The 22402-nt window shown below is 36.8% G+C and overlaps 5 protein-coding genes across 7 annotated transcripts; 2 read left to right on the top strand and 3 right to left on the bottom strand.

The window, feature by feature from the left end:
• The first annotated feature begins 2138 nt into the window (after positions 1–2138).
• On the top strand, positions 2139–3779 carry LOC117615142 (galactinol synthase 1). The gene is made up of 4 exons (XM_034344155.1): positions 2139–2643; positions 2765–3085; positions 3186–3320; positions 3419–3779. Exons 1-4 carry the CDS (start codon positions 2302–2304, stop codon positions 3638–3640), a joined length of 1020 nt encoding a protein of 339 aa, XP_034200046.1. The 5' UTR covers positions 2139–2301; the 3' UTR covers positions 3641–3779.
• A 240-nt stretch (positions 3780–4019) lies between these two features.
• LOC117615141 (type 2 DNA topoisomerase 6 subunit B-like) lies at positions 4020–8790 on the bottom strand. Of its 3 annotated transcripts, none has more exons than XM_034344153.1 (11): positions 8708–8790; positions 8492–8600; positions 8276–8359; positions 8159–8185; positions 7939–8047; positions 7735–7831; positions 7252–7448; positions 6934–7078; positions 6049–6242; positions 5807–5930; positions 4020–4973 (listed from the first exon to the last, which is right to left on the bottom strand). In XM_034344153.1, exons 1-11 carry the CDS (start codon positions 8741–8743, stop codon positions 4668–4670), a joined length of 1428 nt encoding a protein of 475 aa, XP_034200044.1. In that variant the 5' UTR covers positions 8744–8790; the 3' UTR covers positions 4020–4667. The 3 variants fall into 3 exon arrangements, with proteins under 3 accessions (XP_034200044.1, XP_034200043.1, XP_034200045.1); XM_034344152.1 differs by having other exon boundaries at positions 5807–5936; XM_034344154.1 differs by lacking the exon at positions 8159–8185 and having other exon boundaries at positions 5807–5936.
• Positions 8791–10949: 2159 nt separating this feature from the next.
• On the top strand, positions 10950–14740 carry LOC117616180 (pantothenate kinase 1). The gene is made up of 10 exons (XM_034345419.1): positions 10950–11346; positions 11460–11651; positions 12134–12180; positions 12273–12389; positions 12802–12921; positions 13022–13116; positions 13205–13298; positions 13486–13617; positions 13780–13892; positions 14204–14740. The coding sequence occupies exons 1-10, from the start codon at positions 11265–11267 to the stop codon at positions 14427–14429; spliced, it is 1218 nt and encodes a 405-aa protein (XP_034201310.1). The 5' UTR covers positions 10950–11264; the 3' UTR covers positions 14430–14740.
• A 277-nt stretch (positions 14741–15017) lies between these two features.
• On the bottom strand, positions 15018–18445 carry LOC117624628. The gene is made up of 6 exons (XM_034355995.1): positions 18125–18445; positions 17452–17597; positions 17219–17368; positions 16639–16761; positions 16349–16492; positions 15018–15739 (listed from the first exon to the last, which is right to left on the bottom strand). The coding sequence occupies exons 2-6, from the start codon at positions 17584–17586 to the stop codon at positions 15287–15289; spliced, it is 1005 nt and encodes a 334-aa protein (XP_034211886.1). The 5' UTR covers positions 17587–17597; positions 18125–18445; the 3' UTR covers positions 15018–15286.
• Positions 18446–18563: 118 nt separating this feature from the next.
• LOC117624619 (probable nucleoredoxin 1) lies at positions 18564–21344 on the bottom strand. Its single transcript, XM_034355982.1, has 4 exons — positions 20980–21344; positions 20225–20704; positions 19600–20076; positions 18564–19460 (listed from the first exon to the last, which is right to left on the bottom strand). Exons 1-4 carry the CDS (start codon positions 21073–21075, stop codon positions 18810–18812), a joined length of 1704 nt encoding a protein of 567 aa, XP_034211873.1. The 5' UTR covers positions 21076–21344; the 3' UTR covers positions 18564–18809.
• Between the last annotated feature and the right edge of the window lie 1058 nt (positions 21345–22402).

The following is a 22402-nucleotide window of genomic DNA, read 5'->3' on the forward strand; positions in this document are numbered from 1 at the left end:
ATTTTCAGATTCAGATGATATATTGTAATGTAATCAAAGGGACAGATATTTCTATTAGATAATGTTAATTAATTAAATTACAGTACTACCGACTTAATTGATCTTTTCTTTTACATTCATATTAAGGGGACTAGTTCACCTTTCTATTGTATTTTCATTCAACATTGCACCAAAAATAAAATTAAAAAAAACCAATGGGTATTAGTTCGATTGGCCTATGTTTTTAGTGTACTCCTAAGTTGTCATGGGTTCAAATCTCTACGGCACCTGTGTATATGAGTTCCCCCCCTCTCTCCTCCCTAACTTTGACAAAAAAAAAACCAAAAAAAAAAAAATTGAAAACATTACGTTATTATGAATTGCAATGCTTTTTCTTTTTTTCTTATGTCTATGTGTTGCTTTCTTAGTGTCAAATGCAAAATGTTAAGTTTGAATTTGATGGCTTATGTGGAAATTTGATATTTTGGAAAAAATTTAACTCCACGCGAAATGCCAAACATCATATTTTTTATATTATATTTTTAAAAATATATGAGACCCATATGATAGTGGGGTCTATGATTAAAAAATTATTAAAAAAATATTTGACATCAAGTTTTTTGATATGTTATTTTTTCAAATCTATGTATGATTTGACTACTAGGTTTGAGCAACTTTAACCTTTAATTTTTAACATTTCATGTCTATGTGTAGCAATTTGATATATCGGTTAGAGATGCGCTTAGAACGTTATTCATATTTTATATATTGGAGACTTTTTTTTCAATATCAGCTTTAGCCAACCATTTTATATTTATTTTAAAATCCATTTTACTCTTTGGTTCTTTTGACCATACTTACATCTGTTGAAATGTTACCTTTAAACATTCTTTTAGATTGAAGTATTGCTTTCCCTTCAAGAAACCTATGTATGTGAGAAATGCCATGGCAAATTTTTTTTTGCTGAGTGCTGGTGTCTGCAGTAAAAGCCCAAAAGAAAAAGGAGAAACTTAAAGAAGTTCATCAAAATGATAAAGCTAACAATTAAAGAAGTTCATCAAATTGATAAACTAATTTAAAATTTGGTTAAATTTATGGACAAAATATATTTGGGTTTTAGTGAACCGATCGCATTGAAAAAAAAACTAAGAATCTTGCTATATTCTTGTCCCAAGCAATCTTGTTATTTTCTTTGATTTTGTTTTTGTTATAAATAATGTCGTTTGCCAATTGGTATACAGAAGAATATACTTAGGTCAATTAGCACTACTCTTCCCAATGATTAAGTTAATCAATCTTTGTTAATCTTGTTAATCATACATTCATCAACGTGTTTGATTGGCATTCTAAGTTACTGAAATTCTATGATGTTTGTGTTCCACCAAAAGAAAGCATGATGTATTAATCATGTCTTAAATTTTTCACCTTAAACAAAAGAAAAATCTAGAATAGTTTGGGTTAATGAATAAGCTTTGGCCATTGACCATGACTCTCTGCTAGATTTGCATCTCATGTTTCAAATTAGTGGATTTTAAAAAGAAACCGCTGACTGAAAAACCTCCCTAAATCTGGTCGACCTCAAAATTAACTTGTATATCAAGGTCCCACTTCAACCGACTGCTCCACCCCATTGATGCTAACTTTCTTAAACATATCTTTTCCACCAAGGAAAATGACTCCCACTTGATCATCATACCTATACATTTTCTCAATAACAAATTCATCAAATGATGTGCTTGTGGACGTGTCAAAGTCTTATTTGTTAAAAATAAATTAAGTTAGAGTAGAGTCAAATTTGAATAAACGATAGAATAACATATCAGTCGACAAGTAAAATATAGTGAAAACATTTGGTGTGTGTATGAAAGCTTCCATATTTCTATTGACCATGACACTAAATAACTCCCATTGTATCTCAGCGATCCATCTTGATTCTTGATGATAAGGCTATGTAGATGAATGGTGGGTTGAACACCAGACATTGTTCATTCATTTCTTTTTCTTGTTTTATTTATTTATTTATTTCTCCAATACCATCCTAAACTCCAATAAAACAATAATTTAAAAGACCATGCTTTGCATTTGGGTTTCATTTGCGGTTCATATTACATGCATTTAGTCCTCATTTGATGTCTATTTAAGACATCCAAAGGGTGGAATGCACAACTCAGGAACATAAGGTTTGTAGGGTGGCTTCCTCAGTGTAGCTAATTTACTTTCCCCACACTCCTCAACGCACCAAATCTTGTTTTCCATCAAACCACTACCCTAAAACTTTTCTAATCACCCCAAAATCTTATAAGCAGACACAAAATCTAGGCAATGGCCCCCCCAGAAGTTCCAGTAGATGTCTTCCAGGCCACAAGCAAAGTCTCAACGCTAAGTTCTGCAGCCTATTCTAAGAGGGCCTTTGTGACGTTTTTAGCCGGCAATGGCGATTATGTCAAAGGGGTTGTGGGATTGGCTAAGGGTCTGCGCAAAGTGAAGAGTGCGTACCCTCTTGTGGTTGCCATATTGCCTGACGTCCCTGAGGAGCATCGTGAGATCTTAAGGTCTCAGGGTTGTATTGTCCGTGAGATCGAACCAATTTATCCTCCGGAGAACCAAATCAAGTTTGCAATGGCCTACTATGTCATCAACTACTCCAAGCTCCGTATTTGGAATGTAAGTACATACAAGATTACCGCTACTTCGCGTCTATGTTTTTCACGTAGCGATATATGATATGTTATGTTGTTAGACTATCGATCCGATTAATCTTATGATTGCAATATTATATGTGCAGTTTGAGGAGTACAGCAAAATGATATATTTGGATGCGGATATCCAAGTGTATGAGAACATAGATCATCTGTTTGACACGCCTGATGGCTACTTCTATGCTGTGATGGACTGCTTCTGTGAGAAAACATGGAGCCACTCACCACAATACAAAATTGGGTATTGCCAGCAGTGCCCTGATAAGGTTTCATGGCCTGCTGAGTTGGGCTCCCCTCCTCCTCTGTACTTCAACGCCGGGATGTTCGTGTTTGAGCCTAGCCGGTTGACCTATGACAGCCTTCTCCAGACTCTCCAAATCGTCCCACCCACCCCTTTTGCAGAGCAAGTAAGTTGTATTAAATCAAGTACACATATATGTGATGTGTGATAAATATGAATCTTGTTTTTGTAATTAATGAATTTTTTTTGTTTCTCATTTTTCACAGGACTTCTTGAACATGTTCTTCCAAAAGACATACAAACCAATCCCACTTGTATACAATCTAGTTCTAGCCATGCTTTGGCGCCACCCCGAGAACGTGGAGCTTGATAAAGTAAACGTGGTTCACTACTGTGCTGCTGTAAGTACTCTTTTAACAGATTGATTAAGCACACCATGATACATAATTAGTCCCTCATTAATTAACTCAATCTTGTTAATCTCCACGACTAATTATAGGGATCAAAACCGTGGAGGTATACTGGGAAGGAAGCTAACATGGACAGAGAGGACATCAAGATGTTAGTGGCAAAATGGTGGGAAGTTTATAATGATGAGACCCTGGACTTCAAGGCTGAAAACCCAGCTGATGCAGAGGAAGAAGCTTTCGCGAGGTCATCGATCATGGCTTCCATGCCTGAGCCTGCCATCTCTTACATTCCTGCTCCCTCTGCTGCTTGATATATATATATATATATATATATATATGAGAGACTAATTAATTATTGTTCAGAAGTTAATGGTGTGATCATCAGTGATCCTTTCTTTCTTCTTTTTCCTCTTTTTGGCTCATACATCTATAATATATACTCTTTATTAATTAGGATGCTTGGTTTGCTTGGCCTTATTTTCTTGGTCGTGACAGTTTACAGAAATCACATACATATAAAAATATATAATATATGATGTGAGAATATGTATTTTGTATGACTTAATTACATGTATTAATACTTACATGTAATATATACAATACATACATATTTTAGTCTATTTGATATTATATATAACATATATACTTTTTTTTGGTGGGCTTACAATAAAACTTGAATTCTAACTCCTCTACCACCCACCCAATGCCATTGCCATTTGACATAAAACTGAAATTCAAGTCGGTTCAAAACTCAGACTGAAACTCGGACTCGATTAATAATCCCTGCCCAATTCATCCAATTGGCTCTGGCTTCCAACCTTTCTGTACGGGTGAGAGAACTCTCTTCCCATACACGTGGCAGTCTTATGATGGGTCTGGAACTCTCTTCCCATCGACATACATTCGATTTTTGCTCAGCTGTAGATTTTCGAAATGGTTTTTCAGACTACATAGTTGTGCGATCGCTCTCACAAAGACTGGACCGTGTATTTTGGTCCCATCCTCGAGAGTGTGATGCCATATATGACAGCCGCACAGAAGAATCACTGTAGTGCAAGCTCTCACATCATCCTCATGTTTTTGTCAAAAACGGCCCAAAGGCTTGCAGAGACTTCAAAAGCAAGTGCAACCACAGGTGACAGGTCACAAATAAAAACAACAACACAACTGATAAAAGAAAGATGGCCTTAAGGACAATTAATCACCCGACCAAATCATGTGATCAATGCATTAAACGATTGTTACTTACGGTCATTTGTGTCAAACGACAATGGCACATGATTTAGCATAATCATATGAACAAATCACCTCAACTGGTAAATCAGACCGTGTTGCATTTTAACATAAGTCCATGGAGCTAAAAGCATCCTCTACTTCAAATTCCTCATCTTGAGATCCCGAGTCTTGCATGTGATCATCTTCAAAAAGAAAAGTTGGGATTTCTTTGCTTCTCTGGGGATCTCTATCATTCATTTCTACAACTGTAATTAGCCTTTCCCTTATACAATCATCAAGAACTTCACCTCCAACTCCTTGAGATGGCAAGCCAAGAAAAGAAAAGCATTCTTTTCGGAATTCCGAGTCGTTGGAAGACAAGATTAAGCTAGAAATTGTTTTCGCAAGATCAGGGGCATAACTGCGAATCTGTAAAACCAAGGCAATCAGTAAAAGTCAGCTACTAAAAGGGGGCCATAGCGTTGCTAAGCCAATGCAGCAGATGATTAAATAAAGATGCTTTACCATTTTTCCATTAATAATACAAACATATTGCTGCATGGGATGTACTGGAAGCTTTTGAAAACTCACCAGAAGTTAGAAGAAAAAATTGTTGATTTTGAAATACCAGAAAACATATAAGATTGATCTTACTATTTCAACCTTTTAAATAGGATAATGTTATATAAGAAAACAGTTGAGATTATAATAACATAAAATGAATTTATAGATAAAATAAATGAGAGCCTATCAAAGTCTACGGATGTACTGTTAAGAGGAAAATTCAGGTTTCAGGTGTTTCCACACCATTGCATCATCTGTCATTTAAAAGTAGAATATATCTACCATTTGGAGTTTGACAGAGTAGTTAACAACCAACCACACAAGGTATGATCACATACAACAAAGACATGTAACTAAATTTTGGTGGAAATATTAAATAATTAGGGAATTCAACTTCATTTCAAGCATTTTAATGATAAGAATTCTAGCACTCCAGAATGAATAGTTTACCTTCGGAAATTGAATATTCAGCAGATATTTTGCTGCATAATCTAAATTTTTATAACATGTTTACGTGTAAGACAATTCCAGCAATAAAGACGAAAAGTAAAACCCAGTATAGGATAATTGCGTGTAAGAGAGTAACCACTGATGCATTACCTAGTTATAGTGCAATTTTCTAGTCATTTATCTCATAGAAGAACCACTATGCTAGAAATTTCAAACTTGACAGAAAGTCGTGAGAGTGAGAAATTTACCTTCAGGGCTTGGGCACTTAGAAGAAATCCAGCATAATTGTCCTTCAAATCATCCAATGCCAGTCTAATTGCATTTTTAATAAGATTCTGATCACGTCGTGTCTTTAGCCTTCCTGATGGTATTGTAATCTTGGCAGTATGTCAAGGAATAGGCATATTTGGAAGGAACCAGAATGAAAAGCATGCAAGGGGGAAGTTAACCATATAAAAGAAAATTAAGAATCGAATCCAAATTTGGATATTGTTCATGGTAGTGGTGCAGGACAATATCAATTTGAACATACGGGGGCAAGTTCTCCCATTCCACTAATGCAAAGCCACCCTGAACCACAACACTCCCAAAGCTCAAGCCATAACTTTTCCAGTCAATGCTAGTTAATGCCTTCAAAGAGGATTGAGGGATTGGGCAAGGTGAGAAATCTTTAAAATACAAAACCTGAAAATGAATATTTTCATCCAAGTTAAGCATAAACTTCAGAAAAGAAAATATGAATACGAGCATTAACAAAAACAAAACAATACATTTCCCCACCAAAAAACAAGAAGCAAAACAATGCATTTGTCACTTCTGTAATATTATTATCCTTTCCAGATGAGAACTAAAGAAAGCATACTTCTTAAATAAAAGTTTAAATTATCAGTAAAGTTGTTAGACCTTACTTATAGCTTTATCTGATGACCATAACTTTATTTTAGGTTCCTTGCTATCGTCATTAGTTTCAACATCAACAAGGTCAGTCCTATGCTTAAAGTCATTTGCATATGGTTTTGACTATATTAACTTATCCCTTCACTGTGATGACGTATGCGTACCAGATAACATCATACCTCAAGACAATAGAGATCACACCCAATCCAAAGTTGAAAGTTCTATAGAGGCAAATAAGTTGAGAAAACAGTTCACCAATTGCCTTATAAAAATTCCACACATAAATAAACACATGTTGGATTGAACCAAAGCAAAATTCCAACAAAAGACTGGAAGGGCAAACAGTTATGTAACTGCTGCCAATCACAAGGATTTTTAAGCATGCATCTGCAGGCTCACAAGTGACTGCTACATATTTTACGGTTAAAATAAAGTAAAAGGAATTGATAAACAGCAGAACAAAAGTGATCAAACAAACCTCTGTTTTTGAGCCATGTGTCCTTGGGCAAGTACTGGCTACCTCTGATATTTCACTTATTACAATCACTGCTTCCATTACTGATCCAGAATACTTACTGCTTTCTGTGCAACATGCTACTCCACTACCAACCTTGAGATGCTCCCTTACAAGAGTTTAAGTAGCAGTTAAGACTCAGAAAAGGAACTTTCAATTTCGGTGCCATGGAATCTCCAACCAGTTATAAAACAGTTGCAGTCTGATGTATTCTACTAACATTTCAGTCAATGGCAAGTCGAACCTAATAGAGAAGAAGGCATGAACTTCATAGTAACTTACCAACTTGAGAAGCACAACTCACATTTTGTGCTTAATGTATTCCCATGCTTAAAAACATAATCTTCAAGCCCCGACTTTAAACGTTCAAGATTTGAGGCTGGAATAGACAAAGGATTCCATTCATTTGCTAGAAAAACATTTACGTATCTGGATCTAGGATCATCCCCATGTTCAACCACCAATTCAATTGCAACATTCTGGGGAAAAAAGAAACAATTTAAGCTGATTGATTAACTAGCGCTGCAGTCACCATTGCAGTTAGGCACACTACTGTCCACATATTATATCAAGTAGATAAAACGTGCAAGGTTCCAAGTAAAACATGCAAAATTGCTGCAAAGTAGATTCCAAGTATTAACCGATACTTCAGCGGCACATTGTCAATAGCTTCTTACAACAATGTTTCAGTGAAATACAATATGATTGCTAACTTGAAAAGTTTTTTGACACAGAGCATTAATTTCTACGTAGATCTCATCTTACAGGGATCTTTAGAATGAGAATCTTTTGAAAGAAGAGACTAAACTCTGCCACCAAAACATCAATGCTTTCGATAATTGATAGACATACTTCTGTCCCACTGGAAACCCAAAAGAAAAAAAATGAAGAAATTTAGACCATAATTTTAAAAGATAAATAAATAAAAGAAAATATTCAGCAGCACAAAAGTTGAAGTGATTTGCATGCCTGAATTTGAGTCCATTCTTAGGATTTGAAGGTAGCCTGGTCAACTTCCTGGCAGACACATTTTCTTTTAGATTGAACTGGTAGTGATATATTTCATCATCAGCAATACCTGCAATTTTCGCAAGTTCATTCTTTTAGCAGCCTGTCAAAAACAAAAGTTCAAAACTCATCGTTTTAATCAAAACAAAGCATGGTGGTAATGTAACTGATGATGACTCACTGGTGGCTGTGACAAAAAGCAATCCATCTGCATCAAGAAGCTGCTATGTAAATTAAAACTGATATACAAAGCCGCTAGCCAGGCAGTTTGGTCAAGTCACTCGAGTCTTCTACTTACCCCAAATCTGCGCGCCAAAAGCCTCCTTACGAAGCTTTACACCTCCAAACTCCTCCAAGCAGCTTCCCACACCCGTATCGGAAACTGCTCGTACGGAAACCAAGGACAACTTCGTCATTTTACTAATCACTCACATTGTTCGCCACATTTCTTTAGACTACACCGTTTCATTTCTAATATAAAAATCCGAATTCAGAATGAGAAGCACAGAGATACCTGAAATTAGAACAGAGTGGGGATCGGACTGTGGAGAGCGCTTGAGAATGACGGAGAGCCTGCAAAGGTTCTCCGACGCATGGCATCGTTGAAATGCAGAAGAAATCAACTGTAATTGCATGTATATAAGTTTTTATATAAAAGAAAGAAAAATTACGAAAATTACAATCGAATCGATCGAAATGCTATGGAGATTAGGTTTAGATTGAAACTCACTTGCAGGCAGAGGTCTCGAACTGAATCAATAATCATCTTTGTGTTTTTGGATTTTGGGAGAGAAATCGAAAATGAAACTCCCGCCGTCCCGTGCGAGAATGTAGCATACATACATCCTCACTCGCTGTTCTATCTAAAGAAGAATGTTTTGAATTGTGGGCTTCGATATGGGCCCAGTTTAATCTTAATGGGCCTACGTTTGAGCCCACTTGAATAAAACATGGACGTGGGCTGCTTGAAATTATAGCATTCTTGGGCCTATTCTTGGATCTCGTACCTAATAATTATGATTTATTTGTACCGTCCGATTAAATCCAGAAAGCTTTAGACCGTGGATGCATTAAGACTGAAGCCAGCACTGAAAGTGGAAGTCAACTAACGAGTGCTGGACTCTGGACTTACGTAAAAAAAAACTAGGTCAAATTGATTGAAGTCAACAAAACCATATAGATCAAATTGACCGAAGTCAACAACCCCAGATTTGAAAGAGGGTTAACAAGCTTAAATTTTGATCAGTAAATGGCACGTTTTAATAGCTTCAGTTAATATAAATAATTAATTAATAATGAGCAATAGGAAAATATAATATTACAATTTGCATTTTAATTGGATTTTCGAATTTGGGTGTAGTGGAAATTCAAAATAATGAAAAGCTCATGGTGTTTTATGATATGAGTATTTTTGTTCACTACTTTAACTCAATGTGTATATTCATCGCCTTTTTAAAAACTTGACACATGTCTATGGCTATAACTATAATTAATTTTTTATTTTAAAATTTTTAAAAGTATTTAAATTCAAAAATAATATATTTAAAAAAAAACTCTCTCTCTTTTCTCCTTCGCCAACCTACCCTGCCCCTGAGGCTCTATTCTCTACAACCACCCCAGCCACCATTCACTCCTCCACCTTGTTCACCCTCGACCAGAACCACCACCCACATCGAAACCCCAAAACCCTGGCCACCCCTACCACGACACCATAAAGAAATATACAAACAAAGAGAAAGCAAGCTATTTTCTTGGATACGGGGTTTGTGTATTGAAAAGCTACTGCTTCTTTTATATAGCGAGAGAATACTCTAGAGAGAGAGAGGGAGAGAGAGGGAAATGAGTGGAAAGAGGAGATGGTGATGACTCATGAGTTAATAAGAAATTGAAAGATGAGCTATCAAAAGAGGCTGGTCCTAAATTGATTCAGTCTCTCTGCTGAAGTTGGTATGTTTTATTTAATTTAATTTGCAATCCAATGCATGTAAAGAAGGGAATTGTGGAGTTGAGGAAGGGAATGATGTCTAGAGTTGCGGCAGGGGGAATGGCGGCTAGGGTTGCTAAGGGTGGTGGCTAGAAAGAGAGAGTTTTGAAAAAATGTTATTCTATTATTATTTGACTTTATTTTTTTGTTTTCAAATACTTTTAAAAAATTAGAAAATAAAGAATTAATTATTGTTATAGTCATAGACATGCGTCAAGTTCTTAAGAGAATGATAAAAGTACATATCGAATTAAAGTGATGAACAAAAATACTCTTGTGTTTATGATAATGTTGTAAAGTGAGAGCCAAGACAAAGAAATAGCTAGAAAACAATGGGATTGGAATATAAATATAAGCACTACTATTAATACACTTCGCTAGGTGTTGGTGGGAATCAAACAACTAACCAATTATTGACTAGCATCTTATCACAAGTTCTATACATAATAACATGGATGATGTATCTCTTTATTTATTTATTTTTTTCTTTGACAAAGGTCAGGAAGATTACATGATTTATGATTTGGTAAGTAAGAACATCTCCAATCGAGATGTTAAAATGTTAGGTGGAACTTCAACGTTTTAATTTTGAAAAAAAAACATCACAAATTTTTGTAATCAAACGGGCTATTCCTATGTGGATTTGTTAAAGATGCAAGTGCATCAACGTTTTTTAGAATAATCGATAGTAACTATTGATGAAAATATACAAATATAAAGTAATTATGGTGCCAAATATAGACAAACATTCTTTAATGACAAAACACAATAACAAATTGAATTAATCTGAAGTGATTACATATGAATATTGTTAGAACAATAAGTAGAATATATATATATATATATCAAATAAAAGAAGGGCTCTAAAATGAAGATGGTTCTGAACTTCTGATACTGCCAAAACCTAATTAAAGCCTTCCGGTCAATAAATAGCATCTCTCATATGGGTGGAGTGGAGAGGACAATTGATCTCCCATTGAAATGACACAACTACCCTCGACCAATACCCAAATGGGCAGGCTTCAGGGCGAGGGTAGGTACGTACCGAGGCCAACGAACCCTTCCCCCCCTAGGAAAGTCAAAAGGCTAGAAATTTGACATCAACAGAGTGATCGAGAAAATCCAACGCATGGTATATTATTGAAGTTCGGTGTGAATGGACCACCAGCAGCAGCAGCCACCAAAAAAGCACAAACGTTTATAAAATGGTTTCAAGGCAGAGATGCAGCAGACTGCAGACCAACAAGTGCACAATTTGATTCGAGGTGCATGAAAAGCTAAAGGAGAGAGAGGCCGAGCCAAAATGGATATTGTTGAAAGCAAACAGATTTCAGAACCCATCAAATCGGAAGCTCAAATTTCCCATCTTGCTTTGGATATTGGAGGCAATTCACTCTGAATCTTCATAATCTTATGGCCTCTGTTAGATTTCTGATTTCTTGAGTTCCATTTACTCATTTCTCCTGATTTTCTGTTGTTTTCTTTTGTTTGTTGCCAGGCTCTCTGATAAAGCTGGTTTATTTCTCAACAAACAGTGATTCTTCTTCTTCTTCAAAGGACAGTGTAGCAGTTTCTAGTGGCAATGAAGGCCGTCCTGTTCTTGAAGGGAAGCTCCATTTTGCGAAGTTTGAAACCGCCAAGATAAATGATTGCATAGACTTCATTCGGTCCAAGCAACTTCGCCTTAGTGGTATGTTTCTTTCCTTTTTATCAAATTTGGGAATGTTTGCTCCGGGGATTAATTTTTACTGCTTGAGACTATCTGAGCTTGTTTTGTTCAACCAAGTAATGAGGTTGGAATCTTGGATTGAAACTAGCATTTTTTATTGGTTCACGAGCTTCTGAAGAAGTGTAAGCCATACTGCTCTTCTGATTTGCTTAACATCAGCTGACATTCGTTTTGAAAATGCCCTCCATCCTTGTAAGTAAACGTTGGAGCATTGCAACTTCAACAAAAGTACCCTTATTTTTGATTGAGGAAATCAACCCAGTTGAAATTTCCTTAGTCTTGAAAGATTTCAGCTTCCAAAAAGGAAATATGAAAGAAGATGATATTTTCCCTGAATATGGCTGTTCATTCTCTCACACTCAGCTTCTTACAGATGCACTGTAATTGTTGTTATCATTTCTGCTACTTCTGGGTTATGTGCTTATGGTTGTAGATTATTTCAGGCTTCCAGAAACATGGGGCTCCAGCCGGCGAGAAGTGCACTATTAAGGTAAAATGATTGTTTACCTTGGCCGTACTATATGATTGTGGAATATGCTTTTGGAGTATGCAAACGTGTTAACTTGTGACAATGGTGAGAAGGCCACAGGTGGTGGGGCATACAAGTACGCGGATCTCTTTAAGGAAAAGCTTGGGATTTGTCTTGACAAGGAAGATGAAATGGACTGTCTCGTGGCTGGATCAAATTTTCTGCTTAAGGTGGGATCCTAATACCACATGCATAGATTGGTATGTACAAGTTGGTGCCTTTCTTAAGTCCTGTCATGTGTTGCATAGGATGTGTGGGTTGGGATTGGCAATAGCGTGCACAAGCTGAGAGGAAGTAACTTTTTTTTTTTTTTTTTTTTTCCAGAAGGAAAAGAAATGTGGATGAGTCAAAATGTGAAACTTGCAAAATTCAGCTACTACTGTAGAGATATTTATGATTCTTTAGTATACTGAAATATATGGCTTATGTGCAATATAGATCCATTAAAAGAGTATAAAAAATAATAATTCCCTTTGCACTGTTTCAGTTACAGAACTGGCGACAATATCATTGACATTCTTTTTTACATTATGAGTTCCTTGCCTGACAATAACATTCACATTTTGGTTGTTATTTAAGTAGGCAGTTCACACCGAAGCATTCACATACATGGATGGTCAGAAGGAATTTGTGCAGATTGACCATGATGATCTATATCCCTATATGCTTGTTAATATTGGTTCTGGTGTCAGTATGATCAAGGTATTCTCATAGTAAAAATCAGATACTTTAGTTACTGAATTAGCTTCATATATTTAACTTTTAAAGGCTTGACAGTGTCGTCTGTGTTGTGCTTATATAGGTAGATGGACCTGGTAAGTTTGAGCGAGTAAGTGGAACCAATGTTGGTGGCGGCACCTTTTGGGGTTTGGGGAGGCTTTTAACAAAGTGCAAGAGGTATACGCTTTCTCTTGCTTATCTTTATAATTATTGATATTCTTGTTATATGATTTTCTTAAGAACCAAAGCTGTAATTGTGTCTCAGTTTTGACGAGTTGCTGGAGTTAAGTCATCGGGGAAATAATAGGGTGATAGACATGCTTGTTGGGGACATCTATGGTGGAATGGACTATACAAAGGTATATGTATATTCTTGATAGACAGGTCCCTCTGTCGATTAGTATGATGAATTATTTCTGGTTTTGGTATTTCTGTATGTCAAGTTAAAGGGTTCCTAAATTTAAAAGATAATGAGGGGCTCCTAGTTTCCATTAACTTTCATCTCATGTTTATTAACTGCAACCGTTACTTTTCTGATGATCGCAGATTGGTCTTTCATCAACAACCATTGCTTCTAGCTTTGGCAAGGCAATTTCTGATAACAAGGAGCTGGAAGATTACAAACCTGAAGATATCTCTCGATCCCTCTTAAGAATGATTTCAAATAATATTGGACAGGTAAGTCATCACCTGCTTAAGGCATGGTGAAAAACAAGTGACTTCCTTGCAATGAATAAAATTTCTTTAACTATTTGATTATGTCAACCTTTACCATAAGAGTTAATAACTGTTTTTGTCAGCATGCCTATCATATTGTTTCTTTATGTATCTTGTCTCCAGATCTCATACTTGAATGCACTGAGGTTTGGGCTCAAGCGGATATTTTTTGCTGGCTTTTTCATTCGGGGTCATGCTTACACCATGGACACGATTGCTGTTGCCGTTCATTTCTGGTAATCATGATGGATTTTCTTTTTCTTTTTCTTTTGCAAGCATCAGAACTGATTCATGTCCAGAATTTAAGTATAAATTATCTAAAAAGAATCTTCAAAATGGAAATTTGATCCCATGCATACAACGCCTTGTTGATGCCACAAAAATGGTCCTTCCTGGGTTGTGAGGAGATTTGCTTTTCCCATTCTGGCCTCAGGGTCAAATCACCAGGAAGGCCGTCATACTCTGCCTGATTTGTCTTTGTTTTTACTCTTCCATTTTTTCCCATGGTTTTGGGTTAAAATGTCATTCATTTGATCCTTCTTTGCAGGTCTAAAGGTGAAGCAAAAGCAATGTTCTTAAAACATGAAGGATTTCTTGGAGCTTTGGGTTCATTCATGAGCTATGAAAAGCATGGTTTTCTTAACTTGAAGGTCCACCAGTTGGTGCAACAATCTCCAGTTGATGCATCCCGTGGAGGAGATAAGATTCATGATCCACCAAACGGGGAATTAAATGAAAATCAAAGTATAGATTGCAGTATCTGCCTGTCATAAAAGTTTGCGTTAGATTTTCTCCTCCTGGTGTTTGGATACGAGAACTGAGAGGCAACTCTTGGTTGCCTTTCTGCAGTCTGTAACTCAATGACTCGAAACTTGCGTAGCATTTGTAACATTGTCTATAAAATTACTAGGGACATGTATGCAAAAGTGAAGAAAAATTCAGATGAAGAAAGAGAGAGAACTCATATATTGTACGCTGTAACTTATGTACCGTAAACATCTGTCAAGATTTTGAAATTCGTATTTCTTTTCCAAAATATTGTAACTGCGCTTCATTATTCAATAAAATGAATTCCTTACTGTCATTGCAGGCTTTTATTTAATTTTAGCTTTTAAACTTTTTCTTCTTCCGCTAACTGTGCATTTTCCTTTTGTTTTTATTTTTCCAGATTCAAGATTTGTTCCACTTATTAGGATTTTGGGATACAAATGGTAAAAGAAAGAAAGCTGTCATTCAGTCATAGTCGCATTCACACACGTCCTTGCCCATTGCACCCGTTACATGTATAAGTTCTAGAGAGAGAAATGAGAACGAACACGTATACAAACCATCTAATTTGATGTTTGCTGCAATTTATAACATCATCTTTCAAAGGAACGTTGATTTAGCAGACAGGTGGATACAACAAGAAGTTTTTGACAAACAAGAACACTTTACAACATACACGAGGATTGAATCCTTGATCTCATCCTCCACCCTCATCTAAAGGGAGAGGAGTCTCCACTGGGCCGAAGGGTCATTACACTTGACAGATACAAGAAAAATTGATGGACCTTTTACATATCAACTTCCATAAATAGTGACTACAGATAAGGAGCTTGCATTAGTTACTAACTAAACACAAGTTGGATCATTTGGCGGTCGGTAGCCTCCGATGATATTGCTTTGCATTTCTCCTGCGCAGGGCCCATCTTTCTTTGATGTTAGATACATTATCAACCTGACTAAGTATTTCCTGATCCTGAGACATTTCAAGCTCTTTATTAGACTTCTCAGGGTTTAATTCTCCTCGTATTCTGGCAGCTTCAGCAAGCAGATCATTTATCAGCATCTCGGTGGTCTTGCTGGTGATACCCCTTAGATACCAAGAAATGGGAGGGGGTGGAACAATAGCTGGCTGGATCAGTTGCTCCAAGCTGACCTTTGATCCAATCCTCCCTTTGCCTCCAGTGCATGAATGATAATCTGTCCATGTCTTGGGTTTGAAGGGAAAGCAGGTCTTTTCATCGACAAAAAGAGGTTCCACTCTCCAGCAGCCTTCAAATCTCTTCATAAACCCTGTTTTGACTTGCTTGAACTTCATCTGGCAAATGTCATTCTTAGATATTAGAGAACTGATTTTCCCATGGCATTACAGAGATCATTTACCCTTAACCCAGTCATGTCCTACGTTGGATATAAGAGCAAATTAGGTGGAGTAATGAATTATTGACTGGCCTGTTTCAGAACATTACTGTCTCAGACCACATGGAGCAAACCATGGGCCTGCGCTTCTAACTAATATATGCAGACAAATAAAGTATAGTGGAGATCCTGAATGTGATAGGTCAACATCACAAACCTGATATCCACTTCATGCAGTGTCACTGAAAATGTGAAATTCCTTTTTTTGGGTGAAATAAGAAGAGAGTAAACTATCAGAAAACTAGAGAATTTAGCTCTGATCCACAGATGGGGAAAATTGAAGCTTCAGCAAATTGGTTGAAAACTGCTTCAAAATATCAAGTAAATATAGCAACAACAATTATATAGTATGTACTTGATCCATAGACACTGTTTCTGTCACCCACCAGCCTAAATAAGATGTTGAGGCTTATGGTACGCACATGCATGACAGAAGAGAGAGAATGTGGAATAGCAACAAAGATGCAGTTCTTAAGTCACAGCAACAAGAAGATGATCAAGTCCTTACTGAATGGTCTTCTCTGTTTTGATCTACTAAAACATGAACTGCAATGGTCCCTGACCACCAAAGGAATCTCCATAAAGCTGCTTGCTCAAGTTCAACCACCTGCCTAGAACCTTCATCAACCAAAACTTTTCTGGATATCACTTCCTGGGACAGATACCTAATTTGTCAAATTGGCGAATACACTTTCATATAAAAGAGTATGCATCATGATAGGGGAGTAGGGAAAAAAAATTAAAAAAACACCCACATAGATCGAATAAAAAGAAAGTCAATTAAATAGTATCACTTGCCTTAATGTTCTTGAAAACCCTCTTATTGTCAGGGTCAGTTACAATGTTATATACTGCATCTGGGGGCAACCCAACATTGACGTTCACACTGAGGTTGCAAAGAGAACCTTTTGGTACACTGACCTGCAAAGAGTAAGAATATGTTGTGGCTTAAGATTAGTAGATACACAGAGAAGCCATAAACTCTTGAGATGCTCCTTCCAAAAAAATGGTGGCATGATATTTGCAATCACTAAAACATTCTTGTTTCTGGCTTAAATTATTTCTCTTAACCAGCATATCCTAAATAAAAGTATCCATGTTAAAGGAACAGAAGCATGGTTTGCTTGCTTACACACTAACATTTAGTATATACATGGAGCAGTGCGTCAAAAATCAAGACTATACATGTCAGAACCTGATTGATATGAAATATTATATTTCCAAAGGAAATGACAAATATTGATTAAAAAATTGAATTAACTTTCTTTGACGTCCATTACCAATCACATTTGGCATACAACAAGCTTACAACAGGACAAAGCCAATTTAGTCCCACACCAATGGAAACTAATTCAGTAGAGGGAAGCACATCTCTCACCTTTATATCTGGTGGTTGATCAGCCCATGAAGGATTTTCTCTCCATGCCTGCAACTGCTTCTCCAAATCAACCTCCAAAGATGTAGCCTTTTTAGGGACCGAGATAACTGTTTTCACTCCATCATCTTTTGCCAGTCTCTTGAGCTGTGACTGTTACATTAAAAGGGTATTAAATCCACATATCAAATCAACATCCATAAGAAAATCACAAGCTTTTAGTGAAAACGACTGACCTTTAGACAATTCTGCAGCATGTGAGGAACCTGCAGAAGAGTTTTAGAAAACACAAGATCAAATGCCTTGAGGTGCCCATTTCTCTCATTCTTGGTGACGTTTACGCTTGACGTGGTCACCTCTGTCTCGCCCATTAAAGCTGGAACTGTTTGGAAACACCAGTTCAATGAACATTTTCATTAATTTCATAACTTGCACATGGGAAAGTAAACATTGACTTGGTTATGTTAGCTTATAATGGTTGCCTACTGTTTAACGACAATTAGAAAGTAGTTAATCCATTTTTTCTTCTTCTTCATTTAAAAATTAGTGCCTCAAGCCAACAATCAATCAAATAATAACAAAATTCAGTGGCCATTCTATATCCCAAGCTGGTAAACCCAAACACTGAATACATATTTGTGACCAAACTGAATTTGATAAAAACAATTCGCCATCTGCATTACCCATATTAACATTTGCAGCAAAATCAAGAAAAAGCATGAACCATCTCAAATTCTAGAGAGACAAACAAAAAAACAGAGCACCGAGACGCACATAAACTGGAGAAAGAAAACCCCATAGCACTGGAAATTAAAAGAACCCAGTAATGATAGCTCAAGATGAATAAACGAGCCACAACTGGACTAGATATTAAGCAGGGAGATAGAATGAAATGAATGGTTCACTTACAGTTACAGAGAAAATCCAATCAGAAGAATAGTCATTCCAGTCTCCAATTTATGAAGCTGATCCAAGAATCTGCTGTTTTTAATTCGCTGTTCATTTTTTGAATACTTTTGTTCCAACTTTCTACAGATTTTGGAGAAGAGCAAGCACGTGTTGCACATGTAATACGCAGCCAGCACTGAAATTCATCACTCAAGTAATAATCTAATGGTGCCGGTGCCTACACTTTGGGCTGTGGACCCCATGAGCTAAGGCCAAGTGTGACAACAATAGTTTGGTAGACGCCTAAACATGGGCCTTTCACATTCGAGGAATGATTTGGTCCAAGATTGCGGATCCCATATAAGCCCCTCCAAGTTATTTGAACAAAATACAGAGTATTTGTGTGATTTCACATCCAATTATATATAGTCTCTTGTCACAACTTATTTATGAAACAAACTTGGGCAGAAAGTATTCTCATTCATCATCATGAGAATATGAGATAGCAGAAGGATATCCACCCTCAACATTCATAAGTTCATAACACAACATCTCCACTCTTTTGGATCACAATTTTACATCATCCCATAAGCTTTAAGCCTCTTGACTTATGTAATTAGCATAGCACACAAAACACCTTTGTATAAAGAGTAAACAGACAGCACAGTTACAAAAACCAGAAACATACTGTAACTCAGATAAATTCTCAAACTTTCCGGCACACATCACCATCACAAATATATCCCTCCATTGCATTTGGAGCATCAGCTTTTGTTCCTTCCTTGTTGCTCAAAGCACATCTTGGGTGGAGATGAAAGTCACATTCTTTGCAGTAAAAAGACCAACCACTTCCCGGCTCCCTACACCAGCAAACATATTCGTGGTGAAGGACCCGTGTGAGCTCATGTTCAGCATGGAGTTCACTCTTCACTTTCTCAGGCCACCCCTTTGCTTCTTCCTCTAACTTTTCTTCCAAATGCTTCAAATGCTCTTCTGTGAATGGATATGCATCAGCTCCATATGCTTGTATGAGCTGCCGTGCTTGCGTGCTGAGTGTCTGGCCATTGGGGCTAATGGCCACCAATGCAGGAATGCCTTGGATTCTGAATTTGCGCTGCACTAATGCCTTCCTTGGATCACCTAGCGGGAGGGCTAACCAAGGCATGGTCGAAAAGAACTCTTTGAAGGAGGAATGATCACGATCACTTGAAATGAAGATAATTTCAAATGCACTATCCTTTGCCTTAATCTGATTGTATGCTTTTATAAGCTTAGGCATGAATGCGCGACATGGGGGACACCAATGAGCTGAGAAATAGAGCATAATGTGCTTCCCAGCAAGCTCAGATACCGGTACCTATAGTCAAAGATAGAACAGAAACTTGAAAAACGCAATTAGAAAACCTCTAATTAATGACCATAAAGAAACCTTTGAAATTCAATGGCATGGAAGACTAGAAAAGATTGAAGATTTTGAACCAAGAAGAAAATTGTACCTTGGAACCGGTCTTTTCAATCACAAAGTTTCTGTCCCCAGCAACCAACAGTGACTCCAGAGTCTGTTCTTCGAGTTTTGCCTTTGAAATATCAGCAAGCTCAGCAATCTTCTCAGCTGAAAATGGGTAGGCTTCAATGCCATACTCTTCAATGAGTTCAACTGCATTTGGGCGTAAGGTCTTCCCATCTTGCCCGATTATAACCAGTGTAGGTACATTTTCAAGCTCAAAGTGGCGAGCAAGTTTTTCACAGCTCTTGGCCTTAAATGGCAGTGCCAACCATGGCGCTTGAAACCCTTGTTTGAAGTGTTCCTCTTCATAGTCTAGAGATATCAACACAATCTCAAAGTTCTCTCCTTTCTCCTTGAGTTTCTCATGGAACTTCAGAAGTGCCTGAGTAAAATCTTTGCATGGCTTGTGAGTATGAAGTGAGAAGTACAGGCCAACCATCTTTCCTTCAAGCTCAGATACAGGAACCTGCAAATACATGTACTCATGATCATCAACTATCTCATTCATGTAAAAAAGAAAAGAAAAGAAAAGAAAAGAAAAGAAAAGAAAAGAAAAGGGACAACCCAATATCACAGAAGTTCTAGCAATGTTGGCATGGGACAAAAAGTTGTACCTTACTCCCATCTTTCGAAATCAAATAATCCCGAGACCTAGAAACCAAGAGAGAACTCAAGGACTGATTCTCCTTAGCAGCTGCTTCTTGCTCTTTCAAGAAATTGATCTTTTCCGCGGTGAATGGATAACCATCAACACCATGTTCCATCACAACTCTAGTCCCTTGATCAGTAGAAACCTTCCCATTGGCAACAATAATGACAAGATTAGGAATCCCCCTAACCTTGAACAACTCCTTTAAGCGTTTTCGGGCCTCCAAATCTGAAAATGGAATGGCAAGCCATGGCATTTCAGAGAAGTAGCCACTGAATGACTTATCATCTCTATCAGAAGAGATAAACACAACTTCAAAATCGCCTTTGGATGCCAAGTCCTGGTAGACCTCCACCAAGCTTGGGGTGAAACGGCGACAAGGACCGCACCATGAGCCAGAAAAATACAACCCCACAATCTTTCCGCTCAAACTACTGATCTCAACCTACATATTCATCAAAGATCACCATCACCCAGAAAATCAAACAGAGTCATCTCAATCTGTTTTTCATATAATCAAATGTCAAAGTCAAAAATTGGGAAAAAAAGCAATTGCAAATCATTTAATCAACTGGGTTTCTTCTATAACACATTCAGATGAGCATTCTAATATTCCCAAACAAAATGCGAACACTTCGGTCTGCTTTTTTCTTCTCCAATCTCCATGAACATAAAGATGAAAACTTTATCAGAAATAATCAATTTCTGAGTATGGTTTACCTGGTCGGCGTTGTTGCGGACGAGGAAGTTCCTGTCCTCGGAGGAAAGCAGCGAAAACAGGTCATGAACAACGCCGTCTTCGTCGCCGTTGGCCATGCTTGCTTTGCTGAGTCTCTTGTGCTGTATTTTTGGTAATTAACTTCGCCGGGTAACTTTGTGACTTTTTGAGGTTCTTTGAGACCACTAATCACTGAATATAATAACGCGCAAACACGCAAATAGGAGCTGGTTGGCTAAGTGATTGAGTTGGATGCTTTTTCTGTGTTATTAAAATATTATCTCTCTCCTCCAATCTCCATAGAGATTTTCAGACTCTTTGTTTTCTCATTAAAGAATAATGCTTGTTTCTTTTTTAATAAGATAATGCTTGTTGTTGAACAACAATAAATAAATATAAATCAAGGAGCATAAAATCTCCTTAGGCCAGCAACAATTTTTTTTTTGGGTCCAAAAAAAAAAAAAAAAAAGACAGCAACTTGTATGAAACTGGAATTGGTGGAATTTGTCCTCCAAAACAATAATTAACAAAAGGGTTTATAAGAAGAAAAAAAAACCTTCCAACAAAAAAACAGAAAAGAAAAAACTAGATCGTGGTTTTGTTAACAGAATATAATATTATTTTATTAAATAAAAAAAGTTGGCCACGACTTTGGATCAAGGCTCCTTTATTTCGTGTTTATGACAAAAAGAAAAGGAACCTTTCCTGTGTTGGCCATGGGCCATGCCTTTTTCGCCTGCCCAACATATTATATACACACGTTGGCAGCGTGCAAATAATCATCAATGGGAAAGGAATGTATTTTTTTTTTTTTTGGTCTGAATGGGAAAGGAATGTATGAGTTATTATATTCACGTCAATAGCAATATAACATAAGTGTTATTATTTTCACCTACTTATTTTATTTTTTTATTCATTTTATTTTTAAAATTTTAAAGATAAATTTATCCCTTTATAAAATTACTCCTAAGAACTTTAAAAAAAAACATATTTAAAAATTCATATAAAGTAAATTTATTTTCTTTCACAACACAACATATTAATTTTAAAAAAAGGAAAAAAATGAAAAGGAAGCAAGCTCAGGAAACTTGCAAGATAGGAGAAAACAATGGCATCTGCAAACCTGTACAACTGCAACATCAAGGAAGCAATGCGATGAACTCACCATTCATATGGCAATTCCCCTTTAGAATAAAATTTTAAAAACGAAAAGAAAAAAAAAAAAAAAGAACCCTCCCACCCCAACCCCGATGGCAAATTCCCCTTCATGGCCGCCCCTGCTGCCACCCTCTCTGTTTCTATTCCTTCCTCCATCTCTCTTTCGTGTACAAAGAACAATCTTATTTAACATCTATTGTTCGTTTTCAAAATTTTCCCTTTTCTTCCTTAACATCAACAACGTAATCTTAATCTCAATTCTTCATA

The sequence above is a fragment of the Prunus dulcis genome, chromosome 1, assembly GCF_902201215.1.
Source record: "Prunus dulcis chromosome 1, ALMONDv2, whole genome shotgun sequence".
Classification (NCBI taxonomy): Eukaryota; Viridiplantae; Streptophyta; class Magnoliopsida; order Rosales; family Rosaceae; genus Prunus; species Prunus dulcis.